Source organism: Haemaphysalis longicornis, unplaced genomic scaffold (assembly GCF_048455015.1).
Source record: "Haemaphysalis longicornis isolate Haplotype H1 unplaced genomic scaffold, Haemaphysalis longicornis Haplotype H1 scaffold_8, whole genome shotgun sequence".
In the NCBI taxonomy this organism is placed as follows: domain Eukaryota; kingdom Metazoa; phylum Arthropoda; class Arachnida; order Ixodida; family Ixodidae; genus Haemaphysalis; species Haemaphysalis longicornis.
Genome location: NW_027526445.1, coordinates 159,537,156 through 159,559,396, shown reverse-complemented (window position 1 = coordinate 159,559,396; position 22,241 = coordinate 159,537,156). Strand labels below are relative to the sequence as shown.

General features: G+C 48.4%; 1 protein-coding gene across 1 annotated transcript in view; it reads left to right on the top strand.

Moving 5' to 3' along the window:
* LOC144149759 (uncharacterized) overlaps nt 1–21,961 on the top strand; it is a 68,385-nt gene extending 46,424 nt beyond the window's left edge. Inside the window, exons 6-7 of the mRNA XM_077681411.1 lie at nt 6,696–6,833; nt 21,747–21,961. Of these exons, the coding sequence (XP_077537537.1) occupies nt 6,696–6,833; nt 21,747–21,893 (285 nt within the window). The 3' untranslated portion in view covers nt 21,894–21,961. The remainder of the gene's footprint in view (nt 1–6,695; nt 6,834–21,746) is intronic.
* The last annotated feature ends 280 nt before the right edge of the window (nt 21,962–22,241 follow it).

The following is a 22,241-nucleotide window of genomic DNA, read 5'->3' as shown; positions in this document are numbered from 1 at the left end:
GCACGCGCTCCACCTCCAGGATTGGCGACGTTAGTTCTTGCACCATGGTGGTGGTTGCAGCAGTCGTTGTCTTGGGTCGTCCTCGCAGGAGGACGAACTCGGGCGGCAATCATTGCAGTCGGAGGGTGGCTTTAATTGCACTTGGCTGGCGGCTTCCAGAGGTCGACATAAAGGGTGCGTTCCCCGCACCTCGACCAGATGTTACGAAGCCAGAGACGACGCAGTTGTCTTGAAGGCAAACAGGTTTATTGGAGCGAAGTTAACCTTCCCTGAAGTTACCCTTCCCTGAAGTTGACCTTCCCTGACCTTCCCGAAGAATACACACGCGGCGAAGGAGCAGTCAACAAAGTGACGTGTGCGGGCGAGCGTCAACGATCGGAAATGCCATGGCGTCGGCTGTCCAGACTTTCATCTTTCGGCGCGAGTGTTTCTGGAACCATCGATTTACATCCAGAACATTGTAGATCAGAGAAGATTATTCTGGGCTAGTGACGTTAAGACGAAACACTCTGCTTATCTGAATGAGATAGCCCGTTACGGCATAAAAAAATTACCCCACCTTCCCGCGAGGGGAACCCTGTGGAGATGCGACGCATCTTGGGGGTTCACTTGGTGTTTCCGTTGCGTTGATTCTTTAATTCCGTGAAACGTGTGAGGAACGCGCATGATGTATTCTCTATTTCTTTATCCGGTGCTGGAACGACCGCGGTTATGACGAACGTGGCGCGGCTATGATACAACACAATCCAACACAATCCACTTTAATCCAATCCAAATACAATCCAATCCAATCCAACCCAACTTAAGCCAAGCCAAGCCAACCCAATCGAATCCAATCCAATGCCCTTTGCGAGAGAGTGTTTGCTATAGGAGAGGAGAGGGGGTGAGTGGCGGAGAGCGCAGCTCGCGCCGCGATGAGAATAGGGGAGGGGTGTGGACGGACTACAAAAACGCCGTATGGAGGGACAAGGGAGTGAATGAGATGCAGTCGCATTTAAAATGAAGAATGCAAGACGGGCTTCACTTGACACAGATCATAGGGCCGGGTGTGGCCGGGCAGTAAAAACAAACAATAAATAAAGAAACGCATACATGGTTCGCGGCATTATCTCACAAGTTCACGGCTGCTCCTCGGCTCCTTGTATCCTTTCCACTTCCCCTCGCACTCCTTCTCCGAGCTCAATGCCCGTCTCCACTTTGTTGCGCCGAGTTTTGAGCGCTCCCAGCAGCAGATGTACAACGAGCTTCAATAGCTCCGCGCCTAAAAAGTAGTTTTCACTTAGGGGGAGTATGCACTCAGGGAGGTTATGCACAGGCTTGAACTGGCGTACGCAGCTGGGTCAGAAATTTTAAGACTGTGGACTTTGGGTGGGCAGTGTATCGGACAACGCGTTTCATCGAATAAGGATTGCTTAATAAAACCTTTCTTTTGTTTTCTCATCTTGCATTCACCCTTGTCTGAGGAATCAATTCCCAGGGTTAGTGGTCTCACCTCTTCAGCCTTCATGAAACCTTCCTGGTTCTCTCTTAGTTTGTGTAGAATAAAGCTCTTAGCACCATGATATGGGATTTCGCAATACCTCTTAAAAGAGCCAGACAAAAACAAACAATGGGAATGATCTTGTAGCATTCCGTCCGGGCTCTTAAAGTAAATTCTTTTTTAAAATTGATTCCTTAGTTATGCTTTGGTTTATATTTTAATGTTTGTCTACTTTAAAAAAAATTCTCCATCCCATTTTAGATAGACGGCAGCTAACTGAACAAAAACATGCGTACGCCACTACAGGCATGTAACTATATACGCAGGAGTGCTTAGCATGTGACGTTACCTTGCAGGCTCACCTTCTTGCGCGTGTGCCCTAAGTCATGAATCCCGCATGGGTAGAGGCAGGTCCCAGACCCGCCGATAGAGTGCGTAGTGATCTCGCTGCCCGTAAGCACCTCCCGCCGTCGGCCTCGCACAGGCGGGTTCCTGGCCCTACCCCTAGGGCAGGAAAAGGGAAGGCAGCCTCCCCCCCCTCTTGCGTTTAGCTGCTGATTCTTTTGCTCGAACGAGAGAATTCGGGCAGCGACAGCGCTGCTGTTGTCGGGCGAGCGCCCGTTGAATTTCGAGCGAAAACAATAACAATCACACCTCCGCTGTTTGAGCAGATTCCACACCGGGTGGAACTGGGATTAATTTCTATATTGATATGGGCTGCTGTTCTCTTTATCACGCAGGATCAGTACAAGCACCTGCTCAGTGATAATTCGACGTACAAAAAGAATCTGAGAATAGTGGGAGCTTCTTTGGAGTTGGGGGCGTTTCTTTACACCCTGCCGTCCGAGCTAACCTCAGATAAGAAGAAACTCGTGTTCAAGACATGCGATGGTTTCAGCATCGTCAAGCCATCCTCGGTATGTACACTTGTCACATCACGGTCCTCTTTCGCAAACGGACAGTGTCCGAACTCACCTCTTCTTGTTCAGACGCGTATTAGTATGATAATCAATAAAACTGAATACGCTTGCAAGCGCCCGGTATCTATTACCAACTATCTCGCAACCGCTTCTCGGGGCGGTTTCATGCAATCCACGTATACTATGTCATATACCCTAGTTTAACCTGCCGCAATTAATTTCGCCCTTAAAGTCGCAGACGGGAGCGCAAAAAGGCAGTGCAGTAACTTTAGAGTGAGCCGTTTATGTCGGCTTCAATTTAATTGTGCTAGTCCTCCTCGGCGCAGGTTGTGCGTGGGATCGCTATTATCAAGTATGATGTCGGTGAGCGTCGAAGTGGCCCGTGAGAACACATTGCCTAGAGGAGCCTGAAAACAATGCGCTGGAAGTCCTGCATTTATAGGCATTTACCTGGGAACTAAGAGGAGGAATCTCAAACACGCCGCCTGTGGATGTGGACAAGTTTTAACGCAGCGTCCGCAGTCGTGGCTATTACTTGGGCCTACGTCTTCCTTGCACATTGTAAACTGCCACACTTACGTGACGGCAATGCCCGCGGCAACGCTTGTTCTACACTAATCATCAGAACAAGCAATCACACTCCCTGTGTACCACCCATTTAATTGATGCTGGTTCTTAGCCTTCAGAATTTAGTTCGCGGCGTGCGCGGGAGGACAGTACAAATAAACAGGAAGAGGGGGAGGCAGAGAGGAGCTGGCAGAAAATAAAGAGACCAAGGATCAGCTGTGTTTTCGGCCTCGATCAGCCTTCGATGGGGCTCCCACGAGACAAACAGACGACTGGGTCATGCTTTTGTTTCTGATCACTCCTGCGCAAAGCAAATTAGCAAAAAAGAAGCGAACAATTCCTGCGGTACGGGATTACTTTGCGAGGCTGTCTGATATTTCATTAGCGTTCACGTGGTCGAACCATTCGTACGGCGGCAGATTACCTGAGAAAGCGGTCTGGGTTTTATTGGACTGTGTTACTGTCTGAAGATGCGGCTGCGCTGTAAAAGTCCAAACAACTCCCACCACGATTGCGGGTGTTTAGCAGAATTGTATAGGTTGTATTCACTGGCGAGGCACGCATGCAGGCAAGTATGTGGTTGCGCCGTCCCTGGTTACATCACCCTCCGCAGGATGGTGGCACTTGTCCGTGCTAAGCACATGAATTGTGATGGACCCCACCAAACGCAAAGTAATGCCTCGACTCCAATGTGAGTGGAAATATCTCCGTTGACAGCACCGTTGGGAATCGGGTTGAAACGGAGCAGACGACGGACACCGTTGTTTTTTTCGGCGTGAGGGCGCAGTAGCCCGAGCCGGGCCATGTCCATGGCCGTTTCCAGTGTTGCCAGGCGAAGAAATTGACCGCTAAACTTTTCAGTGAATATTATGTATAGCACGTGCAGGTGGCCGAGGCCACCTGCCCAGCACCGCACAGTAAGGAATTCTTTCGTGTCCCACAGGCTTTGAATGTTGCCACGTCAGCTTTTTTCAGAAAATAAACGCAGTGACGCTTCCATTGCACGTTCATGTTTTTGAGAACATTTCAACCACTGACAATCAAACTCAACTTCTTCTGAAACCATGCACAGTCTGTACTGTACTGCACCAATGAAGAAAAAAATATCTTACGGGTTCACTTCCAGGCCGCGGCGGCCGCTTTTCTGATGGAGGCGAAAAGCAAAAACGCCCGTGTGTACGAGATTTCGGCGCACGTTAAAGATTCCCATGTGCTCAAAAATTAATCCGGAGCCCCCACTACGCGCCCCTCATCACCTGCGCTGCGTCGGCGCGTTAAACCCTATTACCAATCAAGAAATGTATGCCCTGAAAGTCCCGCTAAAATGTCGCACACGGAGCTCGGTGCTCTTCCAACCTACTGACGTGGTACCTTCGTAGCCTCGCCACTGCTGCTCGCCGCTCCTTTGCTAGCTTTCCTGTTGCTTCGAGAGGTGTGAGTGCACGCTGTACTGATTTACTGCGCCTCCCCATAGAGGCCGAAGGGCGTACTTTTGTTCACTGCGGGGAAGACGAGAACAAAGAAGGCAACCGTGACAATAATCCCACAGCAGAAGTGAAAGGTTATCGTGTTATCATTTAACTAAGGATTGCATCTTGGCTCATGGAAGATGTTGGCGCAAGGTATGGCGATAGGCGAGGTTGTTACATCCTTTATGCCCGTGCATACAGGGCCCCAGGAGACAAGGGGAACGCTGTGGAACCATCTGGATAAAGAGAGATACGATAGGGTCGCTCTAAAGAAGGAAAAAAATGATGTACCATAAAATCATTAGCCTTGTATTGCTGATCATGAGGAAAGCGGGTAATTATCACTGGATATATCGTTGTCAATCATGACTTGGTCGCATATCATTCATTTGTGGATCCAATGAAACCGAGTTCAACGAACGACTTTCCTGGTCAATATATTGAAGAGCTTATAAATCCGTCGACCTGCGGTTTGAACGCGTGCTTACTACCTTTTGCCCCTACGGCTGTCATTTGAAACCTTTCCAGCCATCGGGTCTCGTTCACACAACCAAACATTCACAGGAATCCTGACGCGTCAGTGATTGGGTGGTGCGATGGCATCGGGGTAAGAACATTAGAGGCCTCTTGCAAATCCCGTCCAACATGCCTTCGATCGATCGCATCGCTCCCTATTAACCGCTGTATGAGCGAAAACCATGTATTAACCAAGTCAAGCCAATCCAGTGCTATACGTTAAGCCAATGCCGCCTGTTGGTTAATAGACAGCAATGAACCTTGAGCTTTGTGTTTTCCTGATTAATCTCCAGCCTGCCTTCACCCAGGAATACCGAAATGAGGGAATTACTCCTTATCCCCCCTTCACGCCCCAATTAGCTTGTACCTGTTTATACTCCTGGGCTTGAACCACCAGCCCGTCTTCGGCCGTCAAAAGGTCAAGAGGACACCTCCAAACACAAAGGAGCCGTCACGTGCTTAGTATTCATCACTTTGCCTAAAGGCAAGTAGTCACCAGGCCTGAAATCTTCTTCCATGGGCTCATTAACTGGGACGCTAGTACACACTCAGCAAACGGGTTGAATGTGCTGTCGAGGTACCTCGTGCTTTTATATACGATGGCCTTTCTTGGGCTTCCTAAACCAAAGTGGTTGTCTCTTTGTTCCCTACTGCATTCCCACGGTGAAGGGTTAAATGAATCTTTGAATCAAACTACTGTATCGGGTAGCATACTTGATGCTTGTCAGCATTGTTCAGCAAAAAAGAAAACCTCAGGCATATTCGCAGCCGAACATGACATCCTGACAACTACTCCTAGCGCTGCTCTTTTGGTTAAAAATACACGTGGGCGTAATTTTTTCGGATGTAGAGAAATTGAGAACCTTATTAGAAGATTAGAAGAACAGAGTGGTAAACTCACGTATACCAAACCCAAAAGCGCGTCAAAAACAATGTTCAAACCACAAAACCGATACAGGGCTCGCGATCGAACATCCAGCCCGTGGCTCGAGTGACAAGCCAAAGAGTGAAGAAAAGTGCTAACACATGGCACGCCGGCAGTGCTAGCGTGGGAAAATTTAATTCAATTCAGCAACAACTGCTGCTGTGCTTTATCATGGGAGTACTGAGAGTGGAGTAGAGCAGCAGAAGAGTTGGGCGGGGAAAGAGGGTAGGCGGTTGCGTGGCAGTGGCTGCCGAAGAATACCGGCTGTGGACGGTGTTTACATAGAAGCGCGCCGATACGCGGGCACGTTTGCGCCTGGTGCTGGCAATTTCTGTGAATATGCCGTAAGCCGGGCTCTTCAATGCACTCAGACGCGCGTCTCGATACAAGGAGGGGGCATGAGTACAGGGAGAAAGGCGCCGCAGCGTCTAACGTCTGGATCTGTTGGATGGGGATTACAAGGCAATTACAGGTACAGTACATGGGCATACAATGATGTGCAAGCTTGCTGGTGGCATTCAAGGCCATTGCCGAGAAAATTATTCCTCCCGTTCCATCCCTCCTCCGAACCCCTCGTGGAATTTTACTTGCGAAGCAACTGAACTCTTGACCCAACTTTGGAGAGTGATCACTGTTCCTTTACCTTCCTATGGAACAGCTTCGGATGTGTGTGCGTTTTGCCTTTGTATGAATTCCCTGCATATTACGAAGTGTTTCAGAACTGCGAAGTGCTTCAGTATTACGGAGAATTGCAAAATCAGAAATTTTCACTTCCGCGGTAGAGAAATTAACCATAACGTTTTTGTTAACCTTTCTAGGTTTGCGACCCGGATACATGGGAGGTATCTGGTGTCGATGGAGCATTTGAATACCTTGTGGGATTTATTAGAAGTATCGGCGGCGAAGATAAGTATCACCTTTACGTCATGGAATCCATTTTAACGATCACCAAAAAGGTTGGTACATCAACATACGTTCTTTACAATACGTTTTAAAGAACGTAAAAGCATAGTCGCTATAGACTTTGGCTTAAAAAGTTTGTGCAGTGGCCGCGGGATTGAGAAACAAGGTAAACCATCAATGCTTTAGGCTTGTCAAACGCCAATGTATTTTCTAGTAAGCCTTTCACATTTCTCCCAGTTCACAAGGTAGGAGTTAGAATCAATTTTAAAATCTACATCATCACCAGAAGATCGAAGGACGAGGTCAAGTTGGAATATCGTTTTATGTACGTGGGTCAAGAAGCACGCCCTAATAAATATCTAAGAATTAAGTTAAGCCACCTTGGTATCAGTGAAGTTTTTCGGCTTCCTCCTCCAAAGGTAGATCTGCTGGTACCGCCGTCAGCCAATGACGATCAGACGAGATGTTCGCAGGTGCGGCCGTAGAGCTGTTAAGGCGCCGGAGGGGGCCGTAGATGAGTCCATGTGTTCGATGGTTGCTGCTCTCCGGCAGCCATGAGACGAAGGCTTGGGTACGGTATAACTCGGAAGTTTATAGGCAGTACTATTTACAAGCAAATATTACAGTATATACATAAAATGGGGAAGCTCGTTACAACTCTCAGCATAGCCGAAAGTATAGAGTACCTGCAATCGAGAATGGACCCAAGTGGTGGATCTTATAGGGACCGGGCAGCTTGACGGGTGGCGCCACCACTCGGCGCTCCCCTCGTCAGTGGAATGAGCCGGTGCATTGGACTACACAGCCTCCCGTTGTTTTTGTCGTGTTTTCTTCGGTGCTTTGTATGTTTTGGTGGCGTTGTGAGCAGACATGTGAGATGAAACGAAGTCTAAACAGATGTGTTGGGTTCTTAGATGCAGTAATGACTACGTAAACTTGTCGGACGCGTCTAAAGTTGGGTATCGGCTGCAATGGCATGAGCGCTTTTTGCGGCGATCTGCGCTTGGCTCCACCCGTTATGAGTACGAATAAAACTACTATTATTAGTATTATTTTCTTCTTAAATGCACTCACGGATACGCAAACTTATTGGATGCTTGTAAGGTTGGGGAAGGGCTACATTGACACGAGCGCTTTTTGCAGCGCTCTGCGCCTGCAGCTGCGCGCGATTTGAGTAGGAATAAAACTATTAGCTATATTAGAATTCTTTTCTACCACTTTAATTTATCTTCACTGGGTTCAATGACTACGGTTTCCACGCCAGCCTCAGCGCTGGGATACCTCGATACGTGTGCTTTAAATAGAAAGGCACCTGCATACGAGATGGATTTCCGTGTAGCCGTAGAAATGTTGCGGTAGTTTACACTTTCTGTAACCGTGATCTTTGTACCTTCGGTTTTGGTGGGCGACACTGTGACAACATGGGAGCCTGAAAGCCGAAGTGGAAATCCCACGTTTGTAGTGGTCATTTTATCAAGAGCCAAAGTTATTCACCAACTCAACAGCCCAAGCTACAAACCATCCCTCCTCCCCTTCCCGTTTTACCCCCTGCGTAGAATAAAGGCTGGCACCGATAGTTAAAAAATGTGGCAGTGTTAACGTCAGTCGGTGTTTTTTAATGCTTAAGTATTCTTTACAGAGTACCTATAAAAACCGTGTAATGCCTGGTGAAGACACCAAAAACGCGCGATTAGTTGCCTAAAATATAGGTGCATGAGCCCGAGTCCTCCACCACAGACAAATTTCCGACACGCTGGAAAAAGTTTAGATTTGGAGAGGGGGCATGGAAGTTCAAAATTTAACAGCAAACTCATCTACTCATCGGTCTAATGATTATGGTGGTTGAACACAAAGCTTTCTTCGTGCGAAATCGAATGGGAAATGGTCAAAGTCAAAGACGCTGCGATCAAAAGACCAAACTGCGTGCTGGTCAAATTCGAGGCTTAACTAGTCAAAGTTTAAATCCAGAAGGCAACCAAGGAAACCTATACCATAGATCTTTGCGATAAACAATCATCGTCGTTAGACGGAGGTGTGCATGATTTTTCAAGCGTAGGTAGCAGCTTGTAAACCGACCGCAGCATTCAGTTGTGAAGCTGAGTACAGGTTTCGGGCACCCTCCTGTCTTGCGTCCTTCAGCCACGCAGGAATTGGTTTTTGAAAAACCATTTACCAACTAGCCAGCGACCATTGCAATTCTTGTAAAGCAATGCTTCTCCACGACAAGCAATAACATTCTACTATCATGCGGTATTTATTCTATCAATGATTACCGATTACTGTAGTAAGAGCATTTCTGTGAAATTAAACACGTTTCAGCCGTAGGTAAAGAAGATACGGAAGCGTCGTCCGTCACAATTTCTGTTTTGAGGTAAATCTTCGAAGACACCCTCCAACTTTGTCTTTCGCTTGTGCACGACGTCGGCGCCGTTTCGTCATCAACTGCCAAAGGCCAGCGCCGCAGCATTCCTAGATCGGTTGCACACACCGGCTTTGTGGGAGCATTTAGCGGCAATATACTCCTCGATTCGCCAAACTGCATGCAGTCATGAAAAAATTAAGGAAGCAACGAACTTTCACTTCCAGCTTGACTTCCAGCTTGGCGCATTGAGCGTCGTCTGCTATTTGTAAACACTGAGTATGGGCGTAAATAAGACACATGGCATGCCTCGTAAACATCACATCCACACTCAAGATTTACCGATCTGAAAAATGCACGTGGGGTTACGTTCGCTTTGCAAGCGGCACCTCAAAAAAACGAAAGAAAGCCATGCACAACTACGCTGCGCTGACCGCCACCGGCATTCCACTGACGAGCGGTTCGCCACGGGCGGCGCTGTTCGCTGAAACGACGGTGGTGCCATACAACGGCCGCCCGGTCCCTATAAGGGAGGTCACTCGGCATAGCCGATAGCGCGTAGCCCCTGCGCGAAGCAAAATCCGATCCCTGGTAAAGGAGTTCCTAGCATTTATAGAATATGTGCAGTGGCCCTGCTGGTGTGCCCGTTCACATGATGTCGGACGGCTATCCGGGCAGACATTAGGGTGACATCAGATCTCAAAGCCCCGAGTGGTTCACTAAAAAAAAAACACACGCACAAAAAGAACCGACCAATCCTGAACATGTCTCCACCTGCGGTCACCTGACCCAACAACCTCTCATGCAACTCCTAGTACGTTTCCCGCGTACGTCATTGCAACCGACAAGCAAAGCAAAGACATGATCTACCCAAAGTCACGGACCGCGGTTATATGATACGGTTATACACTGACCACGTGACTGGCGGGAAGAGCTGCTCCGAACCTACGCCAGCCTTCTCGAGGTGAATAGCCCATAAACGAACAGCACCTACGCCAGCTTCGCAAATCCTCAACGCCTACGCCACGCGCCGTTTAGACACTAAGCGACGGTATCCTTTTGCTTCCCGTCTGCTCGTCAGCTTTGACGTCGAGCGAGCCACTTCCGAATGTCGGCAAGCCATAATAGCGGCGTCCGCGCTCTCCGAGGGAATCCTGCGCCGAAACTGCGCACACATCCACATGCGCACCCTTCCGCAGTTCACTGAGACCGCCCGGTCGAGCGGACCGCATATCAACACAACAAAGGTACTCGGGCCAAGCACCCCCGTCTTTTGATACACAAAAAGAACGAAAAGAAAGCATGCACTCGGTGGCCCCCAACTTCGCGTCCCGCCTGTAAACAAAACGAGAACGAGGTGTTCTTCTTGTTCCACTGGAAGAAATACCACAGCCCCAGAACTGGAACTCATGACCTTGGGTGTCGTCAACAAAAACGTATTCTCAAAGCCTGGGCCGGGCTAAAAGATCCCTTTTTCAAGTATGCGCCAGAATACTGTGTGCCGCATTTTAAGCAAAATCGCGTTCTCCAAAAGCCAATGGAGTAACGCTGACCTAGTGGCACATGCACCTCACATTACCAGGGTGCATTAGATTTAAATTTCATACCGTCGTTTTGCACCACAAAGCGAATATTCTAATTTAAATACCATAAAAATAAGTCGAGTACAATCAAACTTCATTCTGGGGTCTATCGTTCTAAGCGTTACCTGCTGCAAAAAATTAGCGCGAAATCTTAGAATGACGTGCTAATTAATCCAAGTCCCAGTCGAGCTGCACAATTAGTGAGTGGTCAAAAGCATGCCTGTGCTTCGGAAAGAAATTGTCGAGATTTGGTCAACGTCTACCACTCCTTTTATGTATCACGAGTTCATGCCCTCAACATTTCTTCCCGAACTTGACGTACGCCAATGTTACAGACAAGTGTTCGTGAATAATATAAACGTCGTGATTGCAAGGCTTAGCTCTTTCTTGTTAATGCAGCGTAACTGCTGTGGTCCGCTCTGTAGCCAGAGGAGTAATGCTGTTTTAGATGCGACTGCATCTCATTCACTCGCCTTGTCCCTCCATACGGCGTTGTTGTTATCCGTCCACACCCCTCCCCCATTCTGCCCGCCGCGCGAGCTGCGCTATCCGCCGCTCATCCCCTCTCCTCTCCGATAGCGAACACTCTCTCGCGAGTGGCATTGGATTGGATTCAATTGGGTTGGGTTGGCTTGGCTTGGCTTTGATTGGATTGAATTGGATTGGATTGGATCAAAGGGGATTGTGTTGGATTGGATTAAAGTGGATTGTGTTGGATTGTGTTGAGTCATAGCCACGCCACGTTGCGTCATAGCCGCGGTCGTTCCAGCACCGGCCAAAGAAATAAAGAATACATAATATGCGTTCCTCACACGTTTCACGCAAGTAGACAATCAACCCAACAGAAACACCAAGTGAACTCCTAGGATGCGGCGCATCTCCCCAGGGTTCCCCTCGCGGGAAGATGGGGTAATTTTTTGAGTAATCATGGTACGGGGAGTGCAAGTAGGTTGTGGTGCACTGCGCCATAAATTCTCGAGAATGCGGTCGTCAACAATAAGTTTGTGGTAAGGATCTATGCTCTTAACGGACACGAAGGGGCCGTGAACCCGAATTGAGAGTTTGGTTCATTCCAAATGTTACCTCATTAAAATAACACTGACACCTCTTTTAACGGAAACATGCATAGCGAGGGAAACTGAAAATGAGTATGCGACATTCTCGTTACTTTTCCGCACTGAACCTATGAAGTATTATCGAATTGAAGTGCATTGATTTGAATTTAAATTCCTTCTGAATCACGTTTCAGAAATACCTGGAAAAAAGCTGTTCAAGCGACTGAAGGGCCCTTACAACATTATTCAAAGCAGCAAGTCAAGCATGACGAGAGAAATTACAAAACAAGTGTAGTTAGTTACAAAACAAGTGCAAAAATAGTACGCTAGTACAAACACAAGTGTACTGCAAGTAACAAGTGCAGTACAGTTCTGAAAACAAGCCAGAACAACTAGAAGATGTAAGGTACATCATGAATGGGAAGGTTGTTGCGATTGGCTCAGGCCGAAAAAATTCAATGAAAATTAAACAGGTTAAACAGGGACTGCAAGCTTGCAGAACGAGTTATAGCCGCCCAAATTAGTGCCAGTTCTTTTTATCACAGTAATAGTGTTGGGAAAAGCAATGGAATTTACGAACGAACACGTAGACATAGCACTCGTGCGTAGAGCGCGCACTATGCTGGCCGACGCTCGTGGAAAGGTCGTTGAATTTGGCCAAGAGCTTCGCAGAGAAACCGGATGTAGGGCATGGCGCCCAACGTGAGACAACGGCATCGGGCACGTACAGGTGCCCAAAAATTAAAATAACTCGGGCGAGCGCGGACTTTTCTGTGCATCAGCGTCACATGACGAAGCCAATATGCAAACAGGTTAAGGGTAAAGGCATGATCAGAAGCTACGTTCAGCAGGGACAGTCATTTGCTGGGTCCTTCTATCTTAAGAATGTCACCCCATATGAGGGAACTGCAAATGAACAGCCAGTGGGAGTGACCGACTGGCTTTGATCGCAAGTTATATTCTGATGATCAACATTGCAGGAATTAATCCCCAAGTAACAAATAAAAAATCCATGTTCCTCGGCTTATCCTAACATTTGTCGTTCTTGTGGCATGCTTAAACTTCAATTTCTGGATTGGTTGCTCGACTTGCACCTTCACAACTTAAAATAATAGCAAAACTATCATCTAACGCAATTGGATGGTTTCGCTGTTCAAGGCAGTGGCTGCAGGTGTCAGTATGTGCAGGTGATGAACTGCGATGCTGACAGTTTGTATGTTCCGCACCAGTAATATCGCAGCCGGAGCTGTGGCTTTACGTTAATAATAACAGCTAAGCTAAGATTTCGAGGATGCGGGAATGTCCGTGCAGAAATAGCAAAGTGTTACAAAGCAAGAGGGGGACGATTGCTGGCACAGCGCTCGAGTCCTTCGGGCAGAATACGCAGCAGATAGATTTGGCAACTACTGCAATTATTTTTGTCTTTGGGTTGCTTGGCAGAGCGTTAGCGATAAAGAGAGGCGGTAGCCTAGAGTCCTCTCAGAGAATGATTCTATTGATGGCTAGGGGATGTGAGATGAAGCGTAAGCTTCGGCATTATGTCAGTTGGAGCTGTGCAGAACCCGGGCGGGATGTTCTTGAAATCGAAGAGGCCAAAGACGAATGAAGTTATATTTTTCACGAAATTACTGTCCATGCTATGCTTGGTGGTAGAGGAGAACGCATAACTAGCTACTCTACAGTAGGAAAAAAATTTTATGAATACTATGGCCAGTCTTGGGCACGTGACCAAAAAAAAGTAACAGTGTTACAGTTACAGTTACCTAACCCAAAAAAGTAACTATGTTACAGTTACAGTTACGATTTTTCCAAAAGGAACTTGTTACAGTTACAGTTACTGCAAAAAGTAACGTCGTTACTTTTCCGTTACTGTATAAAACTAAGTAATAGATAAAAAGATTTGCCTTATTTAATAGAAACGTACGAAGGCATGCAGGTAGTACAAATTACACCTAGTGAAGCTATACACGAGGGGAACCTGAAATGATGCACTCTCATGCCCAAAAAACAATCGTTGTTTATGCCTCACTTTTTTTATAACGGAAGTTTTGCTATCCATCATAAGGAACTTTATTTTTTGGTTTGGTTGCTGCACTCTCACTGCAAGAAATGTATTCGCAAACGTCATTGTAGCATAGATTTAGTTTGTCTTCAAAGTTGGAATCACAGAGGCCGAACTTAAACTATACCGAGCTGGGGGACAAGACAGCCGAAACAATCTTTGAATGTCAACTTAATTTATTTTCGCCTGCAATGCCGTCTCTTGACCGCCCCGCGTAGTGAGAGAGAATGGGAAAAAGCGGGTGGCGGTGGCGGATCACGGAAGGCCCTTGTAGGAAAGAGGAAACGGACGTGGGAGTACATCGGTTCTCGAGGTGTTTTTGAAAGATACTCAAAAAATCGCATCGTTATTTTTTTATTTCGTACTTGTGGTCGGAGACGGAGAGAAATTTGAGCATTGCCGAAGCGACGTTTGCCCGTGGGCCCTCGGAATTGTTCTCCCGCCCCAACCCGCAGCCACCCTCATCCCCGGAATGAGACAAGATATTTCAAAAGAGAATAGAAACTGAAATGAACGCTTTACTGTTTTCCCCCGCCCTTACTCCCCCCCCCCCCCCACCCCCGTCCTCACAAAGGCGGATTTTGCCGTCTAGACCGGAAAAAACTTCTCTCACAATCCCAGCCTTCCACAGCACTCACGTCGCCGATCCCAGGAACCCCTCCCTTCGTTTGCTTTGAGGCGTAGGCCGAACGAAGCTCGCCAAAGTATTCCTTGCACCCAACATTCAAAAGCAGATGTAGCTACTGCTTTCGTTTCGGCCACAGCCCTCGAAACAAAGTCGAAGGCTTTCCAAGAACATTTCGTCGTGCAGTGGCAGTGTGGTCAGACGTCTGCCGGCCAAGATGCTGGCTGGTGTGAGGGCACTCGGGGGCCACCATCGTTGGGGTCGTCGTATGTGTGGAGGGACGTGAAATTTATCACTTAATAGACCTCGTTCGAGCATTTGGTACAGCTCGATGAAGCCTCTAGACCAGGGGTCGTAAACGCGTGGTCCCAAATACGGCCAGGGGCCTCTAAAGCGAACAATGGTCGCAAGCAACTGCTACTTGTGAATCGGACACTCAACAGTGCGCACAGGGCTGGACGATCGTGAGGCCGCCGAGAGACTCACCGCGGCGTTTTATGACCCTGCAAACGGGGCTGCACGTCGCTAATGAGAAAGCGACGCCCTGAACGGAGTTTTTCAGGCTTCCGCGAGAGTGAAAAGGTTTGAGTGCGTTGTGCGGCGTTTCTGGGTGTTTGTTTTCCTGTTAGCCTTTGTGTCAAACACTTTTACATCACTCCAGATGTGGCGAAAGTGCATCCACGTGCGCTTAGGCGCGTGTGGCAAAGTTATTAATGGCCTGGGTGAGTGCAATGTCGCGCTGCTGAGGAAAATACTGCAGCTTAGACTTAGAAACTTCGAGCCCTTAGTAGACCGCGTGTGACACTGCGCACATGTGCACGCCTAAACATTTCTAGTCCAGATGTTTTTCACCCATTAGAAGGAAGTGAGCTGGCATAAATGAAGTAGACATTGGTTCTGCGGAAGAAAGGCCGAAAAAGTAAAACGCGCAAACTGTACATCGGTCGTTAATGAGTGTTGCGATTCGATAATTGTTTTATAGAAATAAAGTAACTGTAACGATATTTCTCGTTACAGTTACTCCACAAAAGAGTAACAGTGTTACAGTTACAAGTTCCTCTAACTTAAAAGTAACTAGTTACAGTTACAAGTTACAGAAAAAAGTAACTAGCTACCGGTAACGCGTTACTAGTAACTAGTTACTGCCCAAGACTGATTATGGCACAGACACCCTTTTTTGAAAATGGATAACAATTTGGTTAGCGTACGAATATTATGCGCAATGACCCTGGCAGCCAAAACGGGATTTCGTTATGCAAGCACTGCAATAATACCGACGCACTGGCATCAATGTGAAGTGGAGTTGGAGCGGTCGGTTCACAGTCAATGCATAGGCAAGGAAGCACGTCGCGATGGCCATCGTCTTGCCACAAAGTCGTGGCCAAGCGCCAGAGTATCACTGTTTTCTTGAAGCTTTTCTTCAAGGGTGCAATTATCGTACAATGTTGCCCATAAAGGAATAGAAATACAAGCAAAGGAATATAAACCTCACTAGGGCAGTTCAGTGACGCCGGGACGAATCCACTACTGTGATACGGCGGTTATCAGTGTGGTCAGCTTCTGTGGCAAAAAGTGGCATTTATTCGGGCGAGTTTGCAAGCAAACATTGGCAACTCACATCAACACGTTCTCCACGCGCGGGAGATGAATCTCGGACTCCGGAGCACAAGTGAGGACGCCAAAATGACAAAGACCCGTCTTGCACATTAGGCCATGTAAAGTGTTATCTATCTTCCCTAATGTTGCAGTGGGGTTGTTCTGGAGAAAAAGCGTAAAGTTAAGCCTGCACAGGACCGCGCAGAAGTAAACGCAGCACTGTAGCACTTCGAAAGGTCGACGGGAAGCCATTGCGTGGAGCGGCCGTCTGGGAATGCTTGCGCACAGCTTGATAATACTATCTGATAATGCTTAATGGTCGCCCTGCTGGCGTCTCTGACTGTGTGTGCCAGTATTCAACGGGCAGCGCTTGGCTGTGGAATGGCATTGGTTACATTGCTGCTCACCGCAATGATTGGCGACCGAATACGCTGCTGTTGAGTTCGAAGAACCCACGTCCCTGAAATCGTGCCTTGTTCCGCAGAATTGAGCACAGAAATCGATGTCCTCGTCGCGTGGTGCATAGTAGTGATTGCCTGTTATGCGAAGTTTTTCGCGGGAACACGCATGTTATGAAACACTCCTGAGTTAATTGCTGAGAGCTATTATGTAGGAGCGAATGAGGCAACCCCGAATAAAAGATCTCTGAGGCATCAAGGATTCCTTGAAAAAAAAATCATAAATCCTAGAGATTTATGCTTAGTTCGTGCTGGATATATTCCGAACCCACATTTTGTTGTCGGTTTATTTGTATTGTATTGCAAAGGCAAGCATACAATTCAATTCATGGTGAAAACTGTGCAGAAAATACGGGGACAGCGATAGGATAAACACAAACACGCCGCTGTTTATCCTATTCCTGTCTTCGTCTTTTCGGCACAGTTTTGACCATAAACTTAGTCCAAGTTGCCCACTTCGTCACACTCGTACATAATACAATTCCTCCAGTGGGCAGGACACCGATGGATTCGCGGTATTTGGTGTAACAAGGTGCTTTCAAGCGCGCAGCTTTTTTGAACTCTTAAGCGGCCGATTTCATCGCCGCTGATTTGATTGATTGATTGATTGATTGATTGATTGATTGATTGATTGATTGATTGATTGATTGATTGATTGTAGGGTTTAAAGCGCCGACGCAACGCAGGCGATGAGGCGCGCCGTAGTGGAGGGCTCCTGATTAATTTTGACCACCTGGGGATCTTTAACGTGCGCCGAAATCTCGTGCACACGGGCGTTTTTGCCTTTCGCCTCCATCAGAAAAGCGGCCGCCGCGGCCGGGAATTTTCATCGCCGCTGACTGCAGTGAGCTCGAATATAACTAACGCCATTCTATAGCCATGCGCTGCCCCTTGAAAACTGACGCAGTCGGGCATGTCATCACAGCGACGATTAAGCATTACCAGTACGCACGCATCCCGTGAACGCCGCCAGTTGCTCCCCGTCGGCGTTTCAGGCGGCACCACAATGCAATTCGGGTACTTCTACCATGTACCGTTTACTTCTTGGAAGACATGTATATCCCGCCAAGACTGATTAACTTTGTTTTCGTATAATACGCCCTTGCCAAGAATGCCGGGCAGTAGCCAAACCAGTGATTTAGCGGAGATAACTCCCTGTGACAGAGCGCCAAATGCCGAATGCAGAAAATGAATGCCTTCCTAAGCCATTCTACTCCGTTTCTACATACACAGCAGCTATTTATATCAGGGGTCGGCAACCTAAGACTCTCGGGGAAGTACTATACGACTCGTGGGACGACGCCAGAAGCCCTTTTCTATTGCCACTTGCTAACTGAAGGCTGACAATGGCAGTTTTGACCTCACAAAGGTTAGACAGGAACAAAGCGAGATCGCTTCCAGTTGGCATGGCCCCTAATAATAGCACATAACCCGATAACATATCTTAACTTCCTTCTTTGTACCGGTCCAAAAAAATTTACGAAGCTTGCACTATGTCCCGCAAACCTTGACCCATAGCGAAGCGAGATGATTTCTTTCTATGTAAGCACTGAAGCAAACACCACCACGCATTGCGTGCAGTTTCAGATTGTTTATTTACATGTTCCGTCGTCGCTTTGTACTTTGCTACTCGTAATCAGCGCCATATGAATCGATATCGTCGTCTTCCTTGATATCGATATTGTCATCGGCGATATATTAGTCTTCAAGACTGGACCGCACGAATCATTTTCTCCGCGGGATTTCACATTTCTCCCTAAGTGGACGCGTCAGCACGCGCTAGAACCGGCGGCAACAGGTTTCGCAAACTTGGCGTCTGTACGTCGCACACCGCACACATTACGGCCGGCCACAACCGTTGCGCTGTTAAAAAAGGAACACTTGCACCCCGGCCCCGATTTGCCGTCCAGCCCTTGCCGTGTCGGCTTCATGCAACTGGGGTGGCCGACACCTGATGTAAATGAAACGGATTTGAGCCTCTGGTTGGCCCAGTTTTACTACTACCAATAAACACGTACAAATTCGTTCACGCACAGATTATTACGTGTTCGAAATAACGCCGAAGCGGCAGGCAGCCTCCGGCCCAAGGCAGCTGCCGCTACGAGTGAGCTCCATGGTTCCGCCAACGTGCATGTACAAGCCTGCAGTGCGAGGAAACACATGCGATGCTTACTGAAGCCATGCTTTTGCGCTCGTCACGAGTAGGCAGGCTGGATTAGCCGCAATGCCCAACTTCGGCCCTCCGGAGAGGTCGGTGGTGTGATGAAAGGCGTTTGTTGCACTCTACACGGCCAAGGCAGTGAATTTGACAATCTGTTAGGGGCGAAGCTCCTAAAGCCGTGGGTCTGTCCATCCCTTGTGTCTCGTGGTACGTGACCACCTAGTTCGATGACTCACTCGCAGGTGGCGCTACGTGACCGCCTAGTTCGATGACTCACTAGCAGGTGGCGCTACGTGACCGCCTAGTTCGATGACTCACTCACAGGTGGCACTGGTGTGAGTGACGTCATGATGGCGTCACTCGCACGTGACTGATACTACAAAAGGCAATCGCTTTTGACGGGCTTCCTCTTTCGCAACGAGTCACCGGATGGAGGAGGTGGTTGTTGACAAGGCTGCGGAGCGGAGGGCGCGCAGGGCGGCGGCAGCGCGCGCTCGCCGACAGGATCCCGCCGTGTGCGAAAGAGAGGCCGAAGCATCTCGTCTAGAAAGTCGCGCTTAAACCGCGCGTCGGCAGCTTCGGGCTGAGCTCGCTTGATGCGTTTTGCAGCCGCCTCGCGAGCTCTCACTGCATCGGGGTTTGCCTGCCGATACGAGCGCTTGCTTGCAGCCACACGAACCCTACAACAACAACAAACGAACAAGAACAAAATAAAAGAACAAAGTAAAAGTTCATTTGTACAATGTTCGCACACAGTCTTACGTCTTTCTTAATTATATATTGGGCGAACTTTCACGGGAGAGTTACGGTTACCGATAATCTCCCCCTCTCGAGCTTCGCCCCACTTATCATCATTCATTCCGTGGATATGGCGCGATTTTTTTGCTCGCATTTTCTAGACTGGCACAAGGAAAAACACAATTTGTACTCGCCCATCCAGGGGATAAAGGAATGTTTATTTTATAAAGCCTGAAAGAAGAAAATCTACTACGCCCACTCTGCGGCGGCTGCACCAACTGAAGCTGTGACGCCCATACGAGGTGCTACTGCGATTGGACGATGTCCAATATTGGAATTCAAACCAGTTTTGGTTGCCGATCTGTGAAACATGTTCAGCATCCGACGTTAGTGTTGGCGGGGAATTTTCGATGTCTCAAGAATCGACATACCGCATTTGTGCGATGTTGTCGGCTGTAAACTGCGTCAGATTTTCCTGCAAGCACGGATAAAATCGTAAAGATCACCACCTGAGGCTGAACGCCCTCCACGTCACCGGAAACGATATGTAGAGCGCTTTGCCCCCACCTTTGGATCTTGCCTGACTTGTGCCTGTGTAGGAAGAGGCGTATTCGCGCCGGGCGAAGTTCGTCTAGTGTGTCACTGTGCCCGTGCGGAAAGCAGTGCATTGCGGCCAGTAAGACTTCCATGGAAATTCATCCCACATGTTGAGGTCCCAATTGCAGTCAGTAAATCCGACTAGGGTGCAAGTTTCCCGCCGTGGCTTCCACATTTTATAACCGAGCACAGCAGAGAGCACCATGGCAGGCTACGGCGAAAACCGGAATCGTTCCGTGCTAACGTCCAGCCATGGCGAATGCGGTGGTAGCGTCACCTGTTGAATTCCAGCCCAACTGCTCGCTGTAAACGGTCTACAAGAAGCTTAGATATAAAAATGGGGAGATAATATAAGAGACATGCCAGTCCGGTGCCATGGCTGCCAGAAACGTTGATCAATGACTTAGAGACAGAGAGAATGCTTTTGTGGTGATTCGTAACTCAAATTCAGCCGTAGCTGTAAAGCGTGAAAGCACGGAGCGTTTTCGCTCGCGATTCGTACGCGCCGGCATTGCACGCACGATTTTTCCACGCTGGGATCGACGATTTCGGGAACGCGGCAGCTTCTACCTCGGTCATAATATGACGCACGACGCACGTGGCTGTGGCAGGAGCCCGACGACTTGCGACAATCGGGAGGCGTGCTCTCCATGGCCACAGTTTCAAAGTTCTCGGGACTTCAAAATTCGAGCTGACTCCGCTGCAGATATTTAGGCTTACCAAGGTGGCGAATATTTGACGGGTGCTTTCACTAGCGGCGCGGATGATGCATTATAGTGTCGTTTTTGCCCACATTATCAGGTTTTCTTCCTGCACAAGCAACTTCGTTTGTGCTTTGAGTGGCTTCTTTAAGCGCGGTTAGAAGCAGTCGCTGGAGCAACGAAATCCACTTCGTGGCCGGTGACGCTGCTACGTCCACGCAACCTCCCGCTCCGTGCACAGCAGGGCAGCGTCAGAGCGCCTAGGTCATACGCGCGGCGTTTTCGCGAGCATAAAACGCGTACCCTTCAAAGCTCGTTCCACTCACTCGTCATGGCCACGAGACTCCTGTCCGTCCCGCCTTGGTACCCTAACATCTCAGGACGAGTCTTATTGCATGGACAGCAAAACGGAGGCTATCCTTGTCAGGGCGCTGGTGTCTCCTTTTCCTGGCGTGCGATCCCCGGCTCACGCTCAAGCTGATCCCAGCTTCAACTCTTTTGTGCTACCGAGTTTCTGAGCCATCCCAACGAGGTAGCTTCCAAATACGCGAGGAAGAAGACTGGTAGAGAGCAGAGAGGCTAGGAGAGGAGGAGGACATTGTTGAGGGAGAAAGTTAAGACGCAGTCATGCCTTAGGAAAAGAAGCCTTGTAGAGGAAGCGAGGTAGGGAAGGGAAATGCAGGAGGAAGAGGTCAGAATGGAAGTAAAGGGATTCGGTGAAAGGCATAGTTCAAGCAGGGATAATAAAGGGTTGAGAAGATAGGGACAATGTGGAGGGGGATCAGATGCGCGGAAGAGGATGAAGTGAAGAGTGGGAAACAGGAGGATGTGTTACGTGAAATGGCTATCGTCTTTTCACTGCGCTTGTGGCGAAGCAAGCAGGTGCGCTGCACATGGTTTGATAAAAGCGTATTTTGGCTAAGAGTGTACCACTTGCATCAATGAGGGAGAGTGTTTTGGTGCGTCCCAAAAGTGACTGAGTACGAGTGAAATGACGCCCATGGGTAACTGTAGCCGAACTGTACACGCAGGCAGAGCACATGCTGAAGTGGAAGCCCAGACGGTTCGCGTGGCTATTCCTCAACGCTGACCTGGACAACCGGAGAGATCAGTGCAAGGCAACGGAAAACTTCGACAGAATAGGCAAAGTGAAGCAAATTTTCACCGACACCCAGTGATTTTTGGAAGGCAGCTGCTCTCAGCAGCCTTCTCGTCAGTTCTCCCGCTGCCATATGAAGGCTCGAAATGGAAAGAGAATAAAGTGGAAAGAGAGTGAAAAGAGAATTCAATTCAACGGTGTTTTATTTTTTGCGCTGAAGGAGGCTTGAAGTCAAAGGTACGAAAGAAGACTTCCTCGAGGGTGGGCTCCTGGATTTAGTCGCATTCTTTCATCCACTCCGGCTGGGAAATCTTCGCTGTGCTAAGGTGGCAGCGCGTGCATTCAAAGCGGATAGATTGCGACGTACAATTAGGGCGATAAAACTGGGCAGGGCCATCACTTTGTTTGATATCGCAGACGTCTTTTC